General features: G+C 39.8%; 1 protein-coding gene across 1 annotated transcript in view; it reads right to left on the bottom strand.

The window, feature by feature from the left end:
• BTBD16 (BTB domain containing 16) overlaps positions 1-25,209 on the bottom strand; it is a 104,920-nt gene that overhangs the window by 55,472 nt on the left and 24,239 nt on the right. Inside the window, exons 5-9 of the mRNA XM_027839814.1 lie at positions 21,393-21,482; positions 20,116-20,230; positions 11,832-11,901; positions 9,060-9,190; positions 823-942 (exon numbers count right to left, since the gene is read on the bottom strand). Coding sequence (XP_027695615.1) covers positions 823-942; positions 9,060-9,190; positions 11,832-11,901; positions 20,116-20,230; positions 21,393-21,482 — 526 coding nt within the window. The remainder of the gene's footprint in view (positions 1-822; positions 943-9,059; positions 9,191-11,831; positions 11,902-20,115; positions 20,231-21,392; positions 21,483-25,209) is intronic.

Here is a 25,209-nt window from a genome sequence, read left to right as displayed (position 1 = left end):
GGCATTAAAGAGACTTGCAAAAATATGTAAAACAATGCTACTCTTCTCACTAAATTTTTGTTGTTTTGGAAAATGCAGTTATTTTTCATTAAAATATGTTATTTATGTTCATTTAATAGACTTATTGGTTTAATGAACAATTATTTTAAAAATTTATCAGTTTTAATTTCTAACATGATAAACATTAATAGTTATAACCCATATAAACATAAGTTCTTAGGGTCCTCAATAATTTTTACAAGCATAAAGGGGTCCTGAGGCCAAAATGTTTGAGAACCACTGGCCTAGAGATTATCTAGTCTAAGTCCCACATTTTGCATAAGTGAGAAAAAATGTTAAAGTGACAATTCAAGGTTACATAGTTAATTACTGTCAGAGATGGGCAACCTCAATCTTCTGACCTCACAATCACCATCCTTTCTAAACATACATATTCAATTGCTCAGTAAACACATAGTATTTTGTTCTGCTAGTGTAGTTTGAATAAGGATAACAAACTAATTAAAATATATTTCAAACATAAGGTATTTAAAAACCATTATAGTGTTTCTTTTCTGATATATATCCCTACTACATACTGCTGATTATTGAACATAAAACAAATTTGCAGAACATATGGTCCTCTTATAACAGCTATATTTATGTTTCCAAGTAAGTTATTTGCTAAAATACATCCCCCAATCTTATGTCCCATAATGAAATTGCATTCTCTTCTTACTTCAGAAGGTCATAGTTCCTTCATCTCATGGGAAGTCATGCCATTGAAAGGTGTTGTTACTGCTATTGTTTTCCATAATAACATTAACATTTGAAGTTTGTTACCTGTTAAAAAATGCCAGGACAGCCTCATAGATTGGAATTGACTGAAGTCTGAGGTTTAGTTGGAGGTAGACCCAGTACAGCGTTGTTTTTAGAAGATCAAACTCACTGAAAGTAAATAGTCTGAGAGAGAAGAGAGAGAGAGAGAGAGATTATTTAGAAAAGCAGATCCTTATTAACATATCCATACTTATAACAGAATATTGAAAACTATTCCAGGGGAGAGCATCACTTAATCATAGAATTTCAAACTAGAAGAGACCTTAAAAATCCTTGTACATCTCCACCCTCTTCCTCACCATCCCTCACTATTTTTTAGATAAGGAAAGAGAGGTCCAAGTGGTTCCATTCAGTAGAATGTAAGTTCCTTGAAGACAATGTCTGTTTTGGGGTTTTTGTTTTGTTTTGTTTTGTTTTCTTGTCTTTGGATCATACTACCTAACTCAGTACCTGGAACTTAATAAATTCTTGTTGAATTAAATTGAATTGAGTGATTTGCCTGAGGTCATACAGATAATAGTAAGAGATCTGGGGATTATTTTTTCTACTTTACCATACAGGTATCCCTACACATTTCTGCAAATGCAGGCTAAACAGAGTAAAACGAGATGGGGTGGTAGGGTGGGGGTGGGGAAGAAAACTTAATGGTGGAGAAATCATCATTTGAAAGCCTAACATAATTAAAATTATTATTATAGTATTATTTTATTATTATAGTGTTATTTTATTAATTATTTTATATATTATAGTATAGCATTAATTTAATATAATATAATATATATATTTATAATACAGTATACCAACTATAATTATTATACTATGGTATCATTTTATTATTATAGTGCTAAAGGAGAGGATTAACTTTTGGCACCTATGTAAGAAATGTGGAAGTTGTCTTGGTGTTTCAATAAAAAACATAAGAATTGCCACATTGGTCAGATGTATGGGCCATCTAGCCAGGGGTGGGGAACCTGTGGTCTAGAGGCCACATGTGCCCTTTAGGTCCTCAAGTGTGGCCCTATGACTGAATCCAAACTTTACAAAAGTTCCCCACCCTGGGCTAGCCTATTGTTTGCTCTAACAGGGAAGTTATATGGGTTAATGACATGTGAGAGAAGGTGGTTGCACTCCATGACCACAAGCTCAAAAGGCCAGGAGTGTACAAGCCTGCCTCACCCTCCCCAAACTCAAGCTTCCTTAACCTACTGTGACAATTAATTAATAATTAATTTTAATTAACTAATTAATTATTATAAATTAAAATTAAGTTAATCCATGGATTTAACTTAATTGTTCTTGAACTGATTCCCATTTCCTAACTGTGGCTGACGTTCTCTTTATTTCTGTTTTGTCCTACATACGCCCGTGTATTCACTACTCTATTAATACCTCTTTCATCTGCCACCTTCAGTGGCAATGGTGGATGGAAAGCCTGTGAAAAAATAAATCTGTTTTCAGAAAGGACAGTGGAAATATTACCACCATCTTACGCTATTTTTGGCAAGTGCAGAACTGGCTTTTGCTGGGTATCTGGTTTTTAAGTCATCTGCTGGTGCATCTGGATTTGACCTTGGTAAGAAAAAACCATGTAATGATGTTAAGGCAGGAAGGGGAAAATTCCTGCAGAGCTCAGGGCTGTGCTGTCCTATGGGAGAGGAATTTTTAAGATTTAAAGCACCAAGAAGCTGTCACATGATCTGTTCCCTTTTGTGGTCTAAATTAAATTGCCAAAGTTTGAGTTACGCAAGTCTATAAGTTAAGGTTTGACATGTCTCTCACTAAACAAACACATAAATTAAGATCCTGTTTCAATTTGTATTGTAGAGAATAATTAGTTAAACAAGACTTTCTGTTTTGGTTACTGTATTGGGAGCCAGAAGGTTTATGTGCGTATCTGGGATAGCCTCCTTGGGGAAATGATGGCCTGCCAAGACAACACTGATATTGCTCTTTAAGAGAGGATTTGTTGAGGAAGAGATCTGACCTTGAGATCATAGAATGACAGGATCACCAATCAAGGTCTGCAAGGAACTTCAGAAACCATCTAGCCCAGATTCCCGATTTTATAGATAAGGAGGCTAAATGACTTGCCCAAGGTCTCACAAGTAGTAAGTGTCAGAAGTAGGATTTGAACTCGGGTCCTCTGACTTTTTCCACCATACCACAGGCCTTTGTCCTCTAAGGGGAAAAAAAATTGTCCAGGAGTAAATTTAACCCATACAGCATTCATTCAGTATAAAAGGTGAGATCTCTAGGAGGCTGAAACATAACTCTCCCCCTATCTTTACTCAGTCCCCATTTTATATACAACCCAATGATGATAGCTTTCCCCAATGAATCAACATATGGGCTCAATGTGGGGTGTTTTAATATGTCTTAATGACACCCTCCCTAGGTCAAGGTTGGTAGTTTAAGATTATGAGTTGGGAGAATGTCCTGTTTACATAATTAGGAGGTAATATGCCAGGCAGTATATGTATGTATGCACGTATACACATTGATGTATATGCACATATGTATGTATGTATATATATATATGTCTATATGTATATATGTTTCTTTACCATGAATGTATCATTTTGGGAATGGTCTAACCACAGGTGCTGGTCATAACAATAACATTAACATATTTTAGGCATGTTATAGGACAGTTAATCCTGGCAAAATTCCAAGCTGTATTATTAAAGGGATAGCTGGGGAATATCTAGAAAGGAAAGCAGTGATCAAAAAGAATCTAAAAAGATGAAGTTAATTTCATTTTAAAATCACTTTTAAATATAATTAATATTAATATTTACCAGAATCAATGTAAAATCTTATACTTCATTTGAAAATCAACTTCACCAGTATGGGATGAGAGTGTGTCTAAGTAACAGTTCATTTGAAAAAAGAATTATCTAGGTTGGGTATCAATAGATTGCAAGGTCAATATGAGTCAGCAGGGGGCTATGGTGACCAAGAGAGTTAATGTGATTGTAAGGTTCCATTGAGAGAGGCCTAGGGCCATAGAGGAGGGAGAGGATAAGTTTGTTGCTGTATTCTGCTCTTTTCAAAACATTATTTATTTTTAATACTCCACTCTTGTCAGATTACATTTATGTTTAGGCCAAAGCTTAGCTCAGACACCACCTAGATTCCCTCAGTTGTTAGTACTTTTGCCTGCTTCAATTTCCTTGTAATATATACATATATATATATTTTATATTTATATATACACACATGTATAGATGTATATATATACATCTATATATATATATTTTTTTGTGAGGCAATCAGAGATAAAGTGACTTGGTCAGAGTCACATAGCTAGCAAGTGTCAGGTGTCTGAGGCCAAATTTGAACTCAGCTCCTCCTGACTCCAGGGCCAGTGCTCCGTCCACATCATCTCTTCGCTGCCCCTCCCTTTGCACTATATTTCTAAACCTGCTATATTCCACCTAGCAGAATATAAGCTCCTTGAGGTCAAGAGCTACTTTGTTCGTGACTCTGTATCCCCAACAACTGCCAAGGCACTTTTGTATGCAGTAGACACTTAATAAATGTTTATTGAATGGTATCAAATTCCCAATAACATAAGCATTTACTAAGATCCTACTATGTTTTTGTTGTTGGTCATGTCTGACTTTCTATGACTCCATTTGGGGTTTTCTTGGCAAAGATACCGGAAAGGTTTGCCATTTCCTTGGCCAGCTCATTTTACAAATGAGGAAGCTTAGGCAAATGGAGTTACGCGACTTGCCCAGGGTTATTTGCAAATAAATGTCTGGGGCCAGATTTGAACTCAGGGAGATGAATCTCCTTGATTACAAGCCCAGCATTCCATCCTCTTTGCCACCTAACTGTTCCATAAGTGCTATTATAGCATTTCACAAATTTGATCCTTAGGGGTGATTATTATCTCCATTTTACAGATGAGGAAACTGAGGCAGTGGTTAAAGTGACTTGCTCAGGGTCACAAAGTTAGTAAATGTCTGAGGCAAGATTTGAACTCAGGTCTTTCTGACTTAAGACCCAGCACTCTATCCACTGTTGCACCCTAGCTACCCCTAGGACTATTTCTAAACTGGAGCCCACCCAGATGAGGGCAGCTAGGACAGTGAAGGGGATGTGGGGCTGCATTGCCTGGAAATGAAGGATAAAGGTTAAAAGTTACATTAAAGTCTCTTGTAAAGAGGTTTTAGATTTGTTCTGCTTGACCCCTAGAGGCAGAATTTGGAGAAATGAACTTGCAAAAAAAAAACAACTCTCCCTATAAAGTAATAATTCTTACTGAGGAGAACTTTTGAGAAGCAAGTTGGGCTGCTTCCAGAAGTGGTGGGCACCCATTTACTGGAGACCTGCAGAAAAATGCCAGATGACCTCTCACCAGGTGTTTTATAGATTCTCGTCTGGCTACAAGTTGACCGAGAGAGCCTTTCCAACTCTTAGATTCTGTGACTTTGTGATATTAAAGCTTTGCTTGGGTTTCTTCTGTGTAAAATCAGATATATAAAATTCAAACTTTTTTGCTGGGGGGGGGAGGACATGGAGTAGAGAGAAGATATACATAGAGAGTAATTAATAAATTACATTAAAATAGACATTTTAAATATTAAAATTCATGTCTTCAAATGTAGATAGACAATACATTTTACTGTTGATGTTTAAAGTTAGCTTTGTAAGAATTTCTCTCCAGGAATGAACTGTCCCAGGTTGGAAAAGGAGCAGATCAAAGTTGAACAATTAGTAGTAGGATCTGGCCATTAGTAGCCTCTGTACTTCTGGCAGCTTAGGCAACATAGGAAAACCCAATCTTTAAAATAATAACAACAATGCTAATAATAATAGTATCTTTAAAGGTGCTTAGGAAATCAAGAGTCAAGTGATAGAATACATGGAGGTCTTCACCATCAAGCAGGATCCTTGTTTTCATAATTAGTACTTCTCCTAGTATATAGACTACTTTATTGAAACATGGAGGACGTGAATTTTTTTTAATGGGTAGAATTATTCTGGGATGGTGTGAATAATCTTTCATGCAGAATGAGGATTGGGCTAAGTGACATGTGGAGGGGTTTGCTCTGGTCTTGTAATTCTATGAGAACTATGAATTCCAGTGAAAGACATCTAAGAAAGACAATTACATAGGATTTGGGAGTTTATACAGCAGAATAACCTAGAGGTGACCTCTTAGAAGAAAATTAATTTCAAACTGACTGCCCAAGTAAACATGGGAAAAACCACTGGAGAAGAAGTTCCAGGAAATGATACATATTTTGCTTCAAGCTGTTTGTAGAAAGGAGAACAAAATCCCCCTAAAGAAACAGAAGTCCATGCAACATGGAGTAGGGGGGAAGAGGGAAGCCAAGTGGCCCCTATACGAGCTGAGCAGGGCCAGACTAGCATCTAATGGAAAAATAGGGGTAGAACCTACCTAAGAACCCAATGAGCCCTCAACACCAATTACTAGTCACCAAAGGCCCAAGTAGTCCCCAAAGTATCTTGAGAGCATTTCATGGGGTAGGGTACCCCGGCCCTCAGATGGAATAATATTAATATATACGGAAATTTGGAGTGTTTGATCCAGCAGGAGGAGAGGGAGCACACATGGGGAACACATATGTCCAACTGTCTCTACATGACCTAATGTGGAATCAGGGGTGGAGATTTCCAGTAAGGTACAGTGGAAAGAATGATGAACCCTGGGGTTGGAAGATAGTATTCATATGGTGCTTTAACGTTTGCAAAATGATTTACATTTATTATCTCATTTGATCCTGTGAGAAGGGTACTAGTATTAGCTTCATTTTACAGATGAGGAAACTGAAGTAGAGAGAGGTTAAGTGACTTGCCCAAGGTCACACGACTAGTAAGTGTCTCAGGCAGGATTTTAACTCAGGCTCCAAGGCCATTGCTCCACCTGGCTACTTCTAGGGGTTAACTGGAAGTGTTGGTTAGGTGAAGTTTCATCTCTAGGATGCCAGCATTTGGCATAATTTTGCATCTCCACCAATCAGCTAAGTAAAGTGAAAGCATTTATTAAGGGTTTACTATGTGTCAGGCACTGTGCTAAGCACTGGGAATACAAAGAAAAGGCAAATATGGTCCCTGCCCTCAAAGAGCTTACATTCTAATGGGAGCAGGCAACATCTAAACAAGCTAGTACACACGGGAGATGCAAAGTAACCTCAGAGTGGAAGGCTCTAGCAGGTAGATAGGCTGGGAAAGGTCTCCTGCAGAGAGTGAAATTTGAGCTGAGATCTGAAGGAAGCCAAGGAAACTAAAAGCTGGGACCTTACTAAGGGAGCTCAACATTTTTCAACAAAGTGAGCCAATTGCACATCCTTCTAAGGAGCCGCCTAAGATCCTTTGTCCCCTGCCCTTTCTGATGACTCTTCATATTTCAGCATTTCATAAGCTAAGTCTTTGGAGATCATTTGGATGAGGGCACGAGGATTTGGGTTGGTTGTAAGCTTTGGTCATCTGGTTTTATCGTCCCATGGGGATAGCCACCCCAACCCTAGCTCATCCAGGGATAGGTGCTATTTACGTGAACACTAAAGTTAGTTTGTAGTAATTTTGGTACTCACTGTGCAGACAGAACTTTGGACCAGACCAAAGGAGAAAGGAGCCAGTTTACACAAGACAGTCACATCTACCCTAGTTTTGGAGACGAGACGCTAGACATTTCAGTTTCTTGGCCTCTTTTCCACCCCTGCTGTAATTTTGAAATTAATTCCTCATCCCACCTCCAGTTTTCTGGGTTACAGTCAAATGCTTCTCCTCTTCCCCCTCCCCCCTCGGTCAAATACTACCAGGGTACGACAACACACTCTTTCCAAGGGAGTGGGAATGTTTTGAAAGTGCAAGGGAAGACATGTTTATCTTTAATCCAACCATTTCAAAACATTTTTTTCTCTGCACCCAGACAGAGAGAGGATGATGCCTTGAACAAATTCATCTGCCAAAATCAGGTCTCGGGTTCTGAGTTAGTGAGGTCGTCTTTGATAACAAAGCATCCCACAGCGGAGAGGGGAGGGAGTACGCTCTGCCAGACTCATTCTCCATTGAAGATGAGAGCGACAACTGGCTGCCCCGTCCCTGAGAATCTACCATTCTGGAATTGGAATTGACTAATGATATGACTCTTTAGAGTTGTTCTGCTGGTGATAAAAAAAAAATATGAATGATTTTCATTGAGGGAATGAAAACACTTATTTCAAAATTCACACCTAAAATTCTAGTAGGATCCCTAATGGAATTCAATTCTCACTTTCAAAATTCATCCTGCCCATAAATAGTATTCTTGGGAATTTGGAGTGTTTGATCCAGGAGAAGGAGGGGGAAGAAACGGGGGAGCACATACCCCCAACTGTCTCTACCTGGGATGGGAGTGTTTGATTCAGGAGGAGGTGGGGGAGCACATACCCCCAACTGTCTCTACCTGGGAATGGGAGTGTTTGATTCAGGAGGTGGGGGAGCACATACCCCCAACTGTCTCTACATGATCTAATGTGGAGTCAGGGTGGAGATTTATAGTAAGGTGCAGTGGAAAGAATGATGAGCCTCTGGCGGGCAGCATAGAAAGATGCCTCCCACGCCCATCCCTGAGAGGAACTCCGCAAAGGCTGCCAGATCTGCTTACTATCTGCATAACTTTGGCCTAGTCACTTCACCTCTCTCTGTTCCTCAGTTTCTTCATCTGTAAAATGAAAGTGTTGGACTAGATAACCTATGAAGTTCCTTCCCCCTTGGGATCTGTTCCATCCCCCCTCTCCCCTCATCTACACAGAGGGGAAATATGGTCTGGGACTTAAGAAGGAGAATAACATGTGCTTCCCTTCATAAGACTGGAAGCAAGACTGTAAGAGATACCCAAACGCCCTCCTGCTTCATCCCCTGCTCTGGGGAATCCTAAAGCTTTCAAGGAGCAAGAGTGAGGGTGCTAATACTAGCAACTCCTTAAAAAAACTTTCTTTACGGACAGCTAGGTGGCGCAGTGGATAGAGCACCGGTCCTGAAGTCAGGAGGACTTGAGTTCAAATCCGATCTCAGACCAAACACTTGACACTTACTAGCTGTGTGACCCTGGGCAAGTCACTTAACCCCAATTGCCTAAAAAAAATAATAATAATAATTTTAAAAAAAAGTTTTTTAACCCTCCTTTTACCATCCATTATCCAGTTCTGCTGTATTTCTATCCCCCTCCCAAGCCTTCAATACTCAGTCAAAGAGAGACCCACTGAGGGCCACCCACTGACCTGTGGGACTTGAGCACTTTCTGGAGAAGCTCTTGTGGTACCGTCCGGAGATAAATCTGCTTCCCGATCAGGGGAACCAAGTTCATTTCTAGCCACTTCTCACAGGCCGTGATCAGTAACTCTTCCTTGTACTGATTGAGATGGAAAAATGGATTTGCCAAGGCACTTATGAGCTCTGGGCACCACCTTGTGGTGAGACCTAACATTTACCAAGCCATTAAAAAACAGGTGTTTTGTAAAACTGGAGCCTGTACGCAGCTAACACTCCGTGTTAGCTGTGTTAGCCGTGTTAGTTGTTCACTAACAACACAGGTGACTTTTTTTTTTCACTTAACAAGCACTTTATTTTCTCTCCCTCTCACCTCCCCCACAAGGAAAAGAAAGAAATCCAAGCTCTTATAACAAATCTGCATAGTCAAGCAAGTCAGGACATTACAAAAGAAGATTAAAAAGGCTAGAATAACAAAGGAAATTAAATATTTGAGGTGGTTCTTTTCTAAGTTTTGTACATGATAGGAAGCATAGGAGAAAGATAGAAAGGTCTGTTGTTATTTCAGCAAGGTTTCAATGGGATTTCAGAGATCATCTAGACAAAATCCCTCATTTCACAGTTGAGCAAACTGAGACCTACAGGTCCTTAATTCCAGCAATATTTCTACTGTGCCCAAAGGAAATTAGGCCCTCTGTTTTGGGTACCTAATTCTCTCATTCAGGAAAGTTCTTTAAACGGCTTTGTGCTTCAATATTCATCTACAAATTGGAATTAGCTGTAATTCCTGCCACCTATTTCTTTCATAACACTGTTTGGGGGGGTGGTCCACAAGCTCCTAAATGAGAGATTTGAGGTAACCAGCATTGTTCTAGATGCTGAGTTGAGAGTTTTCATAATTAGGAGAAAAGCCAGTCCTTTTGAGAAGGCACACATGCAGGAATATGCTGGTAATTGTTTAACAACGAGTTCTCTGACAACTGTACATATGACACACTTTTAAGTCTAATCTGCATTTTTTTCTACATTTTCTCATTACTTTTTAAAGTCTAGACAATCAGCAAAACAATACATCAAATCCTGATCTGTAGCATTTACTGATTTCACAGCTATAAATGCTCATGCTAAAAATTTAACAATCAGCTTTCCTGAGCCAGTATGATCTGGCTCCAGCACACCCCTGGATGTATGGGATTTGAAAGATCTACCAAAAATATCTCCCCTATTAGCCTCATTGGCTGTCCGACATTCCCACCAGTCAGAATTGCTCCCACTCGGGTTAAGGCAGCATGTATCCCGCAGTAGGGATGGAATAACAGCTGACATCTATGTTGCTTCTTTTGTTTCAAAGTCTTTCACAAATATCCTTTCACTTGATCCTCCCAAGCACCACTGCAAGTCTTGTTACCCATGTTTTATAGATGAGGAAACTAAAGGTCATGGGAGGTAAAATATCTTAACGAGCTGGTAAATGACAGAGCTGAGATTCAAACCCAGCCCTGCTGACTCTAAGTCTAGTGATCTTTCTATTAGCATCTTAACAGTGGTGTGCTGGTAAATGTTTAACAATTGCCTCTCCAAAAACATATGGTGAAAATTTTATAATCAGTTCTCATGTACTGGTTATGAGCGGGCCGGCATACTCCTGAATATATTAGTTCATCAGATTAACTAGCCTCTGAGGACAGGGCTCTGAGGATGTGGGGCAGAGGAAAGACACATTTCTAAAGGAAGAATGGGTTGGAAATTTTTAGAGTATAAAAGACTTGGAAGTCTATCTTGGGACAACTTGAAAATCCTAGGAGGAAGAAGTGTTCTAAAAGGGAAGGGGTGATACCGTGAGAAAGAGAGAGAAAGAGGTTCTGTAGACACACTTTCCTCATTTGGAAATAATCGTGGAGTCTATGAATCTAGAGATCTGAGTTTGAGCCCCCGTGATACCACTCCGTGTCCTTAGGAAAGTTGCTGCTCCTTTTGTGCCTCAGTTTGCTCATATGTAAAAATAGGAGGTTGAACTAGAGGATCTCTCTAATATTGTCTCAACTATAACATTCTTTGAGTTCCAAAATGATCCAATAAGATCTTGACAGTTTAGAATGATGGACTGAATCTAAGATGAGAAGTAAAGGACAAATGTAAAGTTCTACTGATGGGTTCAAAAAGTCAATTGCAAAAGCAGGAGAAGTTATATAAGTTGATTTGGAAAAAAAAAATCCTGGTGTGGACAACAGGGTGACATAGTATCTAAAATGAGAGAGGTAAGAATCCTGCTGTACTCTGTGTTAGTCCGACCCTGTCTGGAGTGATTTGTACTGTTTGGATAGTAGAGAGAATTCTGGTTTAAGAACTAGACAACCTCTGAGATCATTTCCAACTTTTCAAACTATGTTGTTGTTTTGGTTCAATAATTTCAACCATGTCTGACTCTTCATGACCCCATGTGGGTTTTTCTTGGCAAAAATACTGGAGTGGTTTGCCAGCTCATTCTTCCCCTTCTCCAGTTCATTTTACAGATGAGGAACTGAGGCAAACAGAGTTAAGTAACTTGCCCCAGATCACACAGTTAGTAAGCATCTGAGGCCAAATTTGAACTCTGGAAGATGAGTCTTTCTGACTCTAGGCTCAGCACTCTATTGACTGTGGCACATAGCTGCCCTCTTATTTACGATGTATCAAATGCTAAATAGAAACACATACATTGGCTATTTGAGTATTGATTAGAGTTAATGCTAGAGGTAAGAAAAGCTAAGTGCCTTATGTGGTAGGTCTCCAGCACGAGTTACCTTGCAGGCAGCCAAGTAATAGGTCTGAATGGTACAAGGAGAAATTCCATCCTTCATCAAGGACACACATCTAGAAATAGAGAATTGAGAGTGTTTTTAATTATAAAAGAGTCCTAGGATAACAATCAAGTGTCATGATTTAAAATGTTTTTGAGTTAATACAGTGTGGTGTGGTGGATAAAGAAGCGGTCTTGGAGTCAGGATGACCTGGGTTCAATATTACTTGTGAAACATACTGACTGTCCTCTTAATGTCCCTGGAAACTTTCTAAGGACATTAGATTGCAGATATGTATAGGTAAATGGAATCAACATTCTAAACAGGTTGGTAGTATAGAAGGTAGAGTGCTGGACCTGTGGACAAGAAGGCCAAAGTTCAAATCTGGCCTCAGACACTTACTAGTTGTATGACTCTAGGCAAGTCACTTAACCTCTATCTGCCTCAGTTTCCTCATCTATAAAATGGGGATAATAATACCACCCTACCTCCCAGCATTGTTGTGATGATTTTTTTTAAAGCACTATATAACTGCTATATATTTCTCACTGGAAATTCCCTATACCAATGAAATCACAGGTCTGGACCCCCTCAAAAAATAGAAGAAAAAGAAATCCATCCTAGGTACTCTGGCAGATAAAAACATTGTCCTGCACAAGAGAGATAGAATTACTACACTTATGCAGTTTTCTTATCTTAACCACGCTTGGGCTGAGCGTCATTGCTAGTTCATCAAAAGACAATAAAATAAAAGCAAAAGAATAGAAAATAAACTGTCAGTGGCGTTGCAGTTTCTGGGAGCCTTCTACAAAGCAGAATGAGGTCACCAGCCTTGTTTGTAACAGCTGCTTTCATGGGGACTCATGGCCTTTCCCCAGCCTATCCCAATCTTCTAAACTTATAAGAAACCAGGTAGCAAAAAGGGCATTTTATTATTAAAAGAAGTCAATTTGTGACATATAACAAATTCATACTTTACACAAAAGAATATAAGGAATTTATTACCTTGAAACTATATGTCTTCGATATTTGTATGCATCTGTTAATATCAACGAGGGCACTCGTGTGAACGGTGAAGTTGGTAAAGCTTGAAACCCATTTACAATTTCTCATCTTGTTTAGCTTTTATCTATGTCTTCACAAAAATACTCCATAGGGAGTCTGGCCAATAGGTAGAGACTTGCCTTTGGGTCTTTTAACACTACATGAGTACCAATGAAGGGTTTAGACTGGCTGTAAGTTAATCTTCTCATTCAATAGATGGCTGGTTCACCTGGATCAGTTTGTTTGGAAAACCAAATAAATACCACTCCGATGATACTTTCTGTCACCTCTTGCATATACATCTTCATTGGTAATCTGCTCAAATTTATTTATACCTTAAGTCTCTTCATTGCCTTTTAGGTTACCTATAATTTTGATTCTTTAGAGATTGCTTGATAACTTATAACCATCTAGCATTGCCAATAGAATTTCATGTTAAAAGCTAGGTTTTTGTTTCAGGTGGTAGTTCAGGACTATTGACAGTGCTGTGCAATTTCCCAAATGCAAGTCAGTCTACTCTCTTCCTCCTACTCAATTCTAGGTCTTGTGCGTTGCCCATCAAGAGTGTGTGTTCAAGGTATAAGTACTGATCACAAACCCATTGTACTGTCCACTCAACTTCTTATCATACAGTTTGGAAAATTGACATTACACATTGTTCTTTCTCTGTGGACTATTACATGAAACTCTTTTGAGTGGTTGCATATTTCACTTAATAGGTTCTGTAATATTTCAGGACATGATGCTACCAGCCCAGTGTTACCCACCTACAGGAGCGTTAGCAGAAGCTCATCACCTATTAGAAATCCTTTTTTCATTTAGACTTTGTCACAGACATTCTTCTTGAAGACCTGAACAGCTTAGAAGAGCATACACCTTCCTGTTTTCTGCCTCATTTGATATTGTCAGAAGAATGTTAGATCAATCAATAAACATTTATCAAGCACCTATGATGTTCCAGGCACTGAGAATACAGAAAAAAGTGAAACAGTCTCTGTCCTTAAGAAATGTATATTCTAGTGAATGTACATGTCCTTAAGGAATATATAGTCTAGTGAATGTTCATATATATATATATACATATATATACACATACATATATGTGTGTATATATATATATACATACATATATCTACAAACACACATACGTACACATATATATATATATTGGGCATTTAGGTAGTGCAATGGATAGAATGCCAGGCCTGGAGTCAGGAAGACTCATCTTCTTGAGTTCAAATCTGGCCTCAGACACTTATTGACTATATGACCCTAAGCAAGTCACTTAACCCCATTTGCCTCAGTTTCCTTATCTGTAAAATGAACTGGAGAAGGAAATAGCAAACTACTCCACTGTTTGTTTGTTTGTTTGTTAGCCAAAATATCTTTATTGGAAAGAACATTAATCATAATTGAATCTGATGAAATTACATAGGGATAGGAGGAAGGTATTATGCATTTGTTCAAAAAATACACTTCAGAAATATACTATGGGAGAGATATCAGTATATAGCAATTCATCTGAAAAATGTCCAGTGGAGGATAGATAAAATGGGAATGGAGGTCTATAGTATAAAAATAGATCCCTTTGGGACAATTTTGTTGTTTGTCAAACAGACAAACTAATGAAATCTCAGGCTACATTGAGAATTATATGTCCAGAACCAGGAAAGTGACAGGACCGCAATGCTCTATGTGGTACCACTGTATCTGTTCCAATGTGTTCAGTTCTAGGCATTGCATTTAACGAAAGACATTGCCACAATAAAGTAAGTGGAGTTACAAATTGTGATGTTCATATCAACATTTTCCTCATTCCATTTCACATTCTTACCCTCAGTGGTTTATTTGAACAGGTTAGGTTGGAGCTATCACTATTATATGTCACATCCTCTTTATATCTTTATCCATAGTTCTAAATTGGCACTGATTTTAATCTCAATATGAACAAATTGAGTGTTTCATTGTATTTGTTGTTGAGGTCATTTCAGTTATGTCTCACTTTTCATGATCCCATTTGAGGTTTTCTTGGTAAAGATACCAGAGTGATTTGACATTTCCTTCTCCAGATGAGGAGCATCTAGGGGGCGCTACAGTGCACAGAGGGCCTGGCCTGAAAGTCAGGAAGACTCATCTCCCTGAGTTCGAATCTGACATCACACATTTCTTAGCTGTGTGACTCTGGACAAGTCACTTATCTTAGTTTGCATTAAGAGAGGTTCAATGTACAAGAGGAGGAGGTCATAGTCTATCTATATACACCAGTGGAGACAAATTCAAATAGAAATAGATCTCTACCTCAGCATATTGACTTAGAAAGCCTCAAGTTAACATTATCTATGTTGCATTGTATTTTTGTTTATTTTGTTAAACATTTCCCAATTACATTTTAATGAGGTTGGGTCACACTAGAGAGTTTGTGAGCCTTGGGGCCATGAGTTTGACCCTGCTGGACGCTATGCCACATTTGGGAGTATTATGTTCAGGTCTAGACACCACAATTTAGGGATAACATTGATAAGGCAGAGAGTGTCCAGAAATGAATAATCAAGATGGTGAGTGGCCTTGAATTCATGCTATCTGAGGATTGCTGGAAGGAATTGAGGATATTTAGTTAAGACAAGAAAAGACTAGCTAAGGAGGGTGGGATACAGGTGGGAGGAGGTAGGGGGGCAGGGATAAAGGACTGTCCTGTACAAGAGGGATTAGACCTATTAGGCCTGGCCCCAGAGCTAACTAGGAATAATGAGTGGATGTTACAAAAAGGCAAATTTCAGTTTGACAGAAGGAAAAGCTTACTAATGATCAAAGCTATCAAAAGGTAGAATGACTGTCCTGAGTAGGGAGGGGATTCACCTCCCCTGTCAGGCTCTTGTCAGGGTCATTTTGAGGGAATGCTTCGTCAGATACGTCTTGAAACAGATGGCCCCTGAGGTGCCTTCCAAACCTGAGTCTTGATAGGGGTGGGGAACCTGCGGCCTCAAGGCCACATGTGGCCTTCTAGGTCCTTGAGTGCCGCCTTTTGACTGAGTCCAAGTTTTACAGAGCAAATCCTTTTATTAAGGGGTTTGTTCTGTGAAGTTGGAATTTAGTCAAAGGATCAAACTTGAGGACCTAGAGGGCCACATGTGGCCTCGAGGTTACAGGCTCCCCACCCCAGGTCTGTGATTTGATGGCCCGATTTCAAATCCTGGCCATCCCTCTCACTTAAATCTTTGTGATCCTGTCAAGTTGTTGAATCTCTCTGGGTCTCAGTTTCATTGTCTGTAAAATGCTGGACCCAATAATCTCTAAGGTTCCTTACAGCTTTAAATATTAGAAGCCCTTGATATCCAAAAATTTTCTTTTCAAGTTGTTATGAGGTCAGCCATGATTCTCCTAGGTTTCTAAGTTCCTTAACCATTTCCTATCTTCTCCCTATTAAGTTGCTAGATTCTTTGGACTGATTGTCTTACAAATAGCCAAAAGTAGAGGAAGCATGATTTTCACTACTTCACATTGAAAGAAACATCTCCTTACTATCAGGAGATCTGGGTTATAGTATCACTACTATTAATTACTCACTTCATGACCTTGAGCAAGTCATTGAACCACTGTGGGCTCCAATTTCCTCAAATGTGGTTTGAGAATAAAAATGTTTGCAGCATGCATTTCACAGGGTTGTTGTGAGGACCAATTTAAATAATGTAAATAATGTACTTCATAATTGTAAGATGCTACACAAACATGAACTGTTATTGTTACACATAATGGTTTACTTAGATTGTTACTTTCTTGACTGCAATGTCTGTGGCATAAAAGGGGGTTGCATGGATTCTACATCCCCTGGGATATTTCACAATCATATAGGCTCCCATTGATAAGGGATAGACACAGGGGATGGAGACAGGAAGATTACCACGATGACACTAATGTTTTTCTAGCCTTAACATTCTGACTCAGAATAAAGGAACCTAAATAGCCTTAAAAACATTCTCCCTGAGACATGTGTGTTTAAATGTCACCCAGCTATTTATCTAGTCCAGAGAACATGGTGCCAATTCCCACATTGCTAGATGAGTCACTGGAATGACACCTGGTAACCTCTATCATAACTACTTCATTAACTGGGTACCTAAGCCACACTGCACTCAGACCCAAGAGGATTCAGAAAAAATCTTTGCTTTAGTGAGAGAGTTAAACTTAAGTGACCTTTAAGGTACCTTTTAATTCTAAGATTCTGTGATTCTAAGATTATATAGGCAGGACCAAGGGGGGGGGGGTCTTCTCTTTTTGGTTTCTAGCGCTTGCTGCTGTCAGATTTCTACCTAATTCCCTGCCTCATCAGCTTTCCCAAAAAAAGTAAAACACAGCTCACCTCTTGGCCCATGTCCACCCCCTCTCTATGACCTTGAACTATTTTTACTATCAAGTGACTGTCATAATCCCAGCTAGTGGAAAATTTGCCTAGATCTTAGGCAAATAATTTCGCTTCCCTGGGCCTTAATTGGACTACATGATTTATAAGGTTCCCACCTATTTTAAAAATGGGGAAAAAAAAGTGGAGGGGAGGGGAGAAACCCATATGAAGGTCATATGATGAAAAGTATAGGGAAACAAACCTCCAAATTAAGATATACTCTCAAATTTTAGTTCAAGGTTGGGAATGATCAGTCCCTATAATGAAAGATAGCAGACGGTCTTCCTGATTCCAGGCCCAGTGCTCTGTCCATTGTGCCACTTAGCTGTCCCTCTATTGAGTACAGTGGTGATTTAAAACAAAACAAAACAAAAAAATGCCATTTAAATCCTATAATGTACAGAGTACTGAAGTAAGCAGGCAAGCATAGCCTTTACCCTTGAGAACTTTAGAGTCTAGATGAAGAGACCAGACAATCACAGATGGGAAAACCATCAATTTCCTGTGAAATCAAGATATTCACCATTTAAGTATTCTGATCTATGTCTTGCCACTGGACCCAGATGGCTCTAGAGGAAAAGGGAGGCTGGTGACTTTGCACAGCGCTCTCTCACTTAAATCCAATTCACTTGTAAGTCATGGCATCACCTTCCTAATGTCATGGTCTTCTTTGAAAATGAAGGACAAACGACATCCGATAAAATGGCAGAATAGGAAAGGAAAAGAGGCAGTATTGGGAAGGAAGAAAATGTCATTCACAGCAACTTTGGATTTTCAGATGTATACATATGCATACACTATACATAGTTCACATGCATATGTGCATGTGTGTATACTACCATACATGTATGCTTATGCATATGTATACACACTTCTGAATTACCTATTTGCCAAACTATCTGCAATCACCAACTACTTTATGGCCAGTGTATGAATGATGGCGGGGGCTAGAATTGTGGATATGCAAGAGATTCTTCACATCTCAGATTCTTGTAACCAACTTTTCCAATTGCCTTCATGCACATCTCTTTTTATATTCAATAACCCTTGAAACAGGTTGGATAAAAATGATTAGTCCCATATACAGGAAAAAAATCCAATATGGCCTAGAGAAGTCAGATTCACATAATCAGTCAATGGCAGAACTGAGCACAGATCCCAGATCGCATGACTCCCATACCAGACTCTTTCCATTACAACCAAATGACTTTACACACAAACTATAAATAATATCTCTGCCTTCCTGTCTGAAAACACTCTGGCCACATTTCAAAGGGCATTTAGATGCAAACTGACTTGAATGTCTCCTCCCTATGACCGCACTTTAAATGGATCAAGCCTCTGAAGTAAATGTTTAATCATAATGGCTAGCATTTATATAGCCCTTTAAGGTTTGCAAAACTCAGGGTCACACAACTAGTAAAAGTATCTCAGGCCACGTTTGAATTTAAGTCTTTCTGATTCCATGTCCAGAGCACTTAATCACTGCACTACCTAGCTGCTTAATGAATTGAATTCAGATCTCAAAAATCTCTGTCTTCTTTCTGGATAGAGATTAATTGGCAGCAGAATTCACTAGGTAGCGTCTAAAAGGATCAAGTATTCAGGTCGATGGTCAATTCTCTTGAAGTTATCCTCTTCCTTTCCAATCTCCGTTCAATCCTATTTGCATTGCCAACAGCCAGAAGTGTGACAGTATCACCCCAGAGTCTTGATTGTAAGCGAGCCATTTGGGATTCCTAAATAGGGAAGTTTAGTAAATAAGGGAGAGGAAGCCATAGCATCCTGTGCAAAGAGATGGCCCCAGAGCCAAAAAGACCTGGGTTTGAGCCCCACCCCGTACACATATTTGGTTGTGTGATCGTTGGCAAACCACTCAAGCTCCCAATGTTCACCAGCAACTCTCTAAGGCTTGCAGTTGCAGAGAAGGTGCTGGCCTGTTTTGGTAGAAGGAGATTCCTTTTCTGGGAGTTCCCTATATCAGTGAAGTCACAGGTCCTGTCCCTCTCTCTATCCCTAATGAGTAAGAGCCAAGAACATGGCAAACAGGTTCAGTTTGAGCAACGGGAGGAGTTGTGTATTCTCTATGACTTAATAGGCAAATGAGAAGACTCTTTTGCCTAAAAACTCCACTGACACCTGAAATATTATCTTCAGAAATGAATTCATTTGAATTAATTCTGTACCCTATTAATATGAAAAAATCACTTGAGAAATAACTCAGGTATTATAGAATCATAATTTTTCACACGAGGAAACTGATGCCAAAGAGGAAATGTGTAACCTTAACCCAACATTAGACAGCTTGTCAGTGACTAAGTATGAACTAGGACCCAGATCTTCTGACGTCCATGTAATGACTTCTATTTTTTTCTGCCCCATCTTCCATAAAACTACAGAGGGTCATCGTCTGAAGGGACTTCAGAAATTACCCGGTCTAGCCCCTTCATTTTACAGTGAGGAAACTGAGGCCCAAAGAGGCAAATTAATTTGACAAATCTTACACAGGTAACAAGGACTAGAGCTGGGCTTAGACCTAGATCTTCAGAAGTCTAAGCCAATACTCTTTTTACAACATTACACTTTCTTATCTGCCTCAAATCCTCTCCACCTGACTTTAGGAGAGGGAAAGGAGAGGGCCAAGGTATCAGGTACTGCCCAGGGAAGGCAAGTCAGATGGGCCACCTGCACTTCTGGGAGCAGCACGGGGAGGGGACTGGGAGGGAACAGGAGGCAGAAAAGCCAGGATGTTACAACATGGGAGAAGTAGGAAGGCATCAGGATCCCATTTTAAATTTTTGCTGAGGGCCAGTCCTAGCCACATTCCTACCAACATTTCCTTACTTTTTAAACAGAGTAGGGAACTGAAGAATGTTTGCGGATGCCAAAACGCCCAGGACATCTTCCATATGCACTTCTGTCTCATTGGTGTATAGACTCTTCAGGGCCGTGGCAAAGGCTGTAGGAAGCAACAGACAGAAAACTGCTTCATCAGGAGGCACAAGGTTCCCTGGGGACAAACCCCTCGACTGCCACCATCCAAAGGCCTGCAAATAGGCCCACATTGTCTCTCACTGGCCCCTTCACTCTAAGGAGGACGGGAACGACTGGAATGTCAGTGAGCAGAGTTCAGTGAGGACAACTTTTCATCATGAATTTAACTCATTCAGACCCTTATTTGGAAAACCAGGGCAAATGGAAGAGAGGGACTTTGAATTGCTCTCTCTACATTGAATAAATGCTGGAAAGCAGAGATGGTACAAAAAGAGAGTAACTCAAATGTATGCTTGACATTTCCTCTTACCTTGATTTGAGATTCCATGAAATTCCATACTGACAAGGTATTTGGGGTGCTTAAATAATCAATTCTCTTTAGATGGAATTTAAAATGTATGTGTCTTGTCCCAAATTTAATGACCTAGTGAACAGCATCATTGCGAAGCTCTGGTGTATTTAATGTTTCTTCGGGAATGTGAAAATGTACCCAACTAGTTCAACCATCAAGCACATCAGTTGTTTCCCACCCTAATCTGATTTCCCAGCTGGTCAACTATCAAAATGGTCAAGCCAAGAGTGTTGATGGGTACAGCCTTGCGATAAGTGATGGCACTTCACCAAAAAGACATTAAGTTACATTAAAATAAAAGGATTTCCTTTTGATAATGGAAGTGTTGAAATAAAGAATAATCTCAGGGTGGGCCCACTTTAGGCAAGTCTGGAAACTGAATGGCAATGGACATGTTGCTAAATCACGTTAAAGAATAAAGATGCAGGTCCAAGTAGAGGGATTTCCTAAGTCAAATGTTTGTTTGTGCCCTGGGGGGAGTAGGTTTTTCCGGAGACATCTGCCTGACATTGTGCCTTTTTGACCCTCCAGTCTTAAATCCCGTGATTTTCCCTTGCCAAGGTTGTCACTTCTATCTTTAGTTAACTTTATGCACTTATTCATTTTTTGTTTTTATTTTTCATAATAAAATTAATTTTTTTTATTTTGTGGGCTTTCCCCCCCTTTTCATCTATTCAGTTCATTTGAATGAATGGATTTAACATTGATTCTTCATACGTATAGAAGTCTGACTCAATGGCATTCTCAAAAAAACAAAAGAAGCAGTTTACATTACCAGTTTTAGTGACTAAAGGATCATTAATCTTCAAGGAAATGGTTATCTTCTTTACTGGAGACATTTTTGGTTGTTCTTTGGGTGATTCAGCTAAGAAATTAAGTGGGACACATGAGGTGAGAATTGTGCAAACTGAAACTATTTCAGTCCCAGTCAATGTTCCAAGATATTTTCATGAGAGCCCACCCTACCCACCCCCCAAGCTATAGGCAAAGAACTATGGGAGCTTGCAAAGCCTTACCACTCTCTAAACAGACTGTCATAAGTCATGTGACCTTCACTGAAGATTGCAGAAAGGAATATAGCCAAGAGTGGCAATCAACTTGGCTGTCAAACTGCCTGCTACCTGTTCAGAAACTTAGGATCACAGATTTCAATCTAGAGAGGACTTGCAAGAAGCCATCTAATTTACCACCCACTTTTCCTTTTTTTATATACGGGGGAACTGAAAGTCACCAATCCAGTCAGTTGGGCATTCAATCAACAGGCATTTATGAAATGCTTACTATGTACCAAGCAAGGTCCTAAGTGCTGGTGATACAAAGAGAGGTGAAAAATAGTCTTTGCTTTCAAGGAACTCACATTCTAGTGGGAGAGACTACATGTAAAAAACTGGGTACAAATAAGATACATACCAAGCAGATGAATGTAATATGGCAAGAGCAGCTGGGAGGGACTGGTAAAGATTTCTTGAAGTAGATGAAATTTGAGCTGTCTTGAAGGTAGCCAAAGGAACAAAGAGGTGGACGTATTGGGGCAGAGTATTTCAGGCATGGGGGCCAGATAGTACAAAGGCATGAAGATGGGAGAGTGTATTCAAGATCCTATAAGTGGGCCAACACAGCTAGATTGTAGAATACATAGAGGAGACTAAGTTGTAAGAAGACTAGGTAGGATTAAATTTGTGGGGAGATTAAGAGTGAGGAATTGAGGATGACATTGATATCAAAGGCTTGGGTGACTGGGAAGATAGTGGTGCCCTCCACAATAATAGGGAAGTCCAGAAGGGAAGAGGGCCTTGGGGAAAAGATATTAAGTTCTCTTTTTGACATATTGAGTTTGTGATGTCTATAGGACCTTCTAGTTTGAAATAGCCAAGAAGCAGTTGGAGATACTCCAAGCTCTGCAGAGATACTAGGGATACATATGTGTGTGTGTATGCATGTATATATGTGTATGTATACATATATATACATGTGCATACACATATCCATATCCACATATACATATATATGTGAATCAACTACATAGAGATGATAATTGAACCCATGGGAGCTGATGAAATCATTGAGATACTATAGAATGAAATCCTAAACCTAAGCCTATCCAATAGCAGTAAAATGTGGAAAAGGCATAGAAATCATCATTATTATAATATGTGGCACAGCGGATAGAAAGTTGGCCTTGGAGGTAGGATAACCTGCAAGTCTTGCCTTTGATATAGGGTGTATGATTCTGGACGAGTCAATTAACCTCTCAGTGTTTTAAGCAATTCTCTAAGACCATCGTGTTAGACACAGTGCCAGCCTGCCATAGTAAGAGAGAATCTACTCACCAATTTCATGGAATCACAGATCCAGCTCCCATCCCTATCCTGTGATGCCTGACATCTTGTAGCACTTTACATAAACATGGTATAATCCTGGATTTGTTGTCAGAGGACCTAAATTCAAATTCTTGCTCTGCTACAACCAGCGCAACACTGGGCAAATAACATAACTTTTCTAAGTCCCAGTTTTTTAATTTATGAAACAAGAATGTTGGACTAGTTCATCTGCAAGGCCCCGTTGAGCTCTAAAACCTATAAAAAGCTATTGTGGGTAGACCCTTCTACTGAAAAGACTTGGTGTTAGTGATCCTTCCTCCTTGGACTGTGTGTGGAGCAGATGCTCAAAGTTAATAGGTATTTAAAGCACCAACATTTAACAACTGAATTTACAGACTTGCACCTCCAAAGGTGTCCATCTCCTAATAACTTCCAACTACCAGCTGATTAGACAGCAAGCAGAAGTCAGAGGCAAAAAAGCCAGTCAAATCAATTTGGATGACTTAATAGGTTAGATCCAGCAAAAAGTCAACTCAATTCAATGGCAGACACCATATGCAAGGCCCGAGGGATAGGAAATGAATGAGAAAGTCTTTGCCTTCAAGGAACTTAGACACTGAAAATAAAGTTGTGAGGCACCTTAAAAGCTACCAGTTTATTAGCACTATTGGTTTTTTCCTCCTTTCAAATTATTTGGGAGAGGGGGGCATAGTGCAGGGATTCTTAACCTGGGTCCATAAACTCGTTCTAAAAAATTTTCAGTAACTTAATTTCAATATAATTGGTTTCTTGTGTATTTTATTTTATGCATTTTAAAGTATTTTGCAAAGAGGTCCTTAGGTTTCACTAGGCTGACAATGGAGACTTATGGAAACAGAATGGAAGGGAAACGCTTAAACCGGGGGTTTCTAGGATCTCAGAGAGAATCATAGTACTACAGATCTGGAGTTTGGAAGGGCTCTCAGAAGCCGTTGAGTCCAACTGCCTCATTTTTACAGATGTGGAAACAGGACCAAAAGCTAATTGACTTCAACAGTGGTTAATCTTCCAAACCATCATTCCACAGTTATTTATCTGCAGCTCAAGGAAATTGTAATTGCTAGTATGGTACTCCCGATGGGGTGGCCTCTTTCTCCCTAAATGAGGAGTAATAGCTCAGGAAGCGGGAATCCATGGCTGTCTTCCCCACTCTTCATCAGAGTATTGCGGGGCCTCATTCTCTGAGGCCGTGGAGTAGAAACAGTAGGCAAAGCACCTCTAATGACCTGTTTGGCTCAGTCATCCCAGTGCTTTGCCGTCTCCTTCTTGAAATACAAATCCTACAGCACGTCAGTGGGCTTCAGCGTCTGTGGGTTTGCCGGGACACCTGCTTCTCACGCTGGGCATGAGGCTGTGCTGCACAGTGCCAAAGGGCAGTGCATGGCTGCATGCGGCCAAGTGGGAATCCGGCTGACTGTGGAGACCAGGTGGGGGCGGGGTTGTTACTTTTTGAGTGGTGGAAATTTGATGAGCACAATTTAGGCCTCCAGACCCACAGACGCAAAAGGTAGAATGCAATTCTACGGTCAACGTTTCATAGATCTACACATAAATCCTTTTTCTTTGGAGATAAAACACGATACACTGGAACGGACCCAAATTTGAACTTCAAAAGACTGAAGTTTGAACCTTATCTTTGTCATTTGTCAGCTTTGTCACTTTACCTGCTTCCCAAGGTTATTGTGAGGGTCAAAAAAATCACAAAAGTGAAAGCATTTTGCAAACTGTAAAATACTGTATAAATATAAGGTGAAGGGAGGGGCAATGTGGTTTGGGAATGAACAGAGAGCTGGATTCTGAGCCAGGAAGACCTGAGTTCAAATCCTTCCTCTGACAATGCCCGACACAAGGTAAGGGCTCAATAAATGCTTGTTAATTGACTGAGTGAGTGACTGACACAAACAGGTTGTGTGACCCCAAATGACCCTCTCATGTAACCTCTCGGGGCCCTCAGGAACTATCCAAGACTATAAGTTGAAGGGAAGTTATCGACCTAAATCAGTAGAGAGAATTTCTTTCCCAGAAACTCCTTACATGGATGAAATTATAGGTCCAAACAAAAAATTATTGGTAAAGGGGCCAATCAACCCTTTGTCCCCCAGCTGCCTAAGGGAAATGTCTGTCCTAGAGCCCTCCTGCTTATAGTGAAATGTTGAGTACCACACCCTACTTCCCCCAACACACACACACTTGCCACCATCTCTACAACAGTATGATAGTGGGCTCTTGGAT

The sequence above is a fragment of the Vombatus ursinus genome, unplaced genomic scaffold (genome assembly GCF_900497805.2).
Source record: "Vombatus ursinus unplaced genomic scaffold, bare-nosed wombat genome assembly UNPS02014833.1, whole genome shotgun sequence".
Classification (NCBI taxonomy): Eukaryota; Metazoa; Chordata; class Mammalia; order Diprotodontia; family Vombatidae; genus Vombatus; species Vombatus ursinus.
The sequence above is the reverse complement of the archived record's forward strand: the minus strand, read 5'-3'. Positions and strand labels throughout refer to the sequence as shown.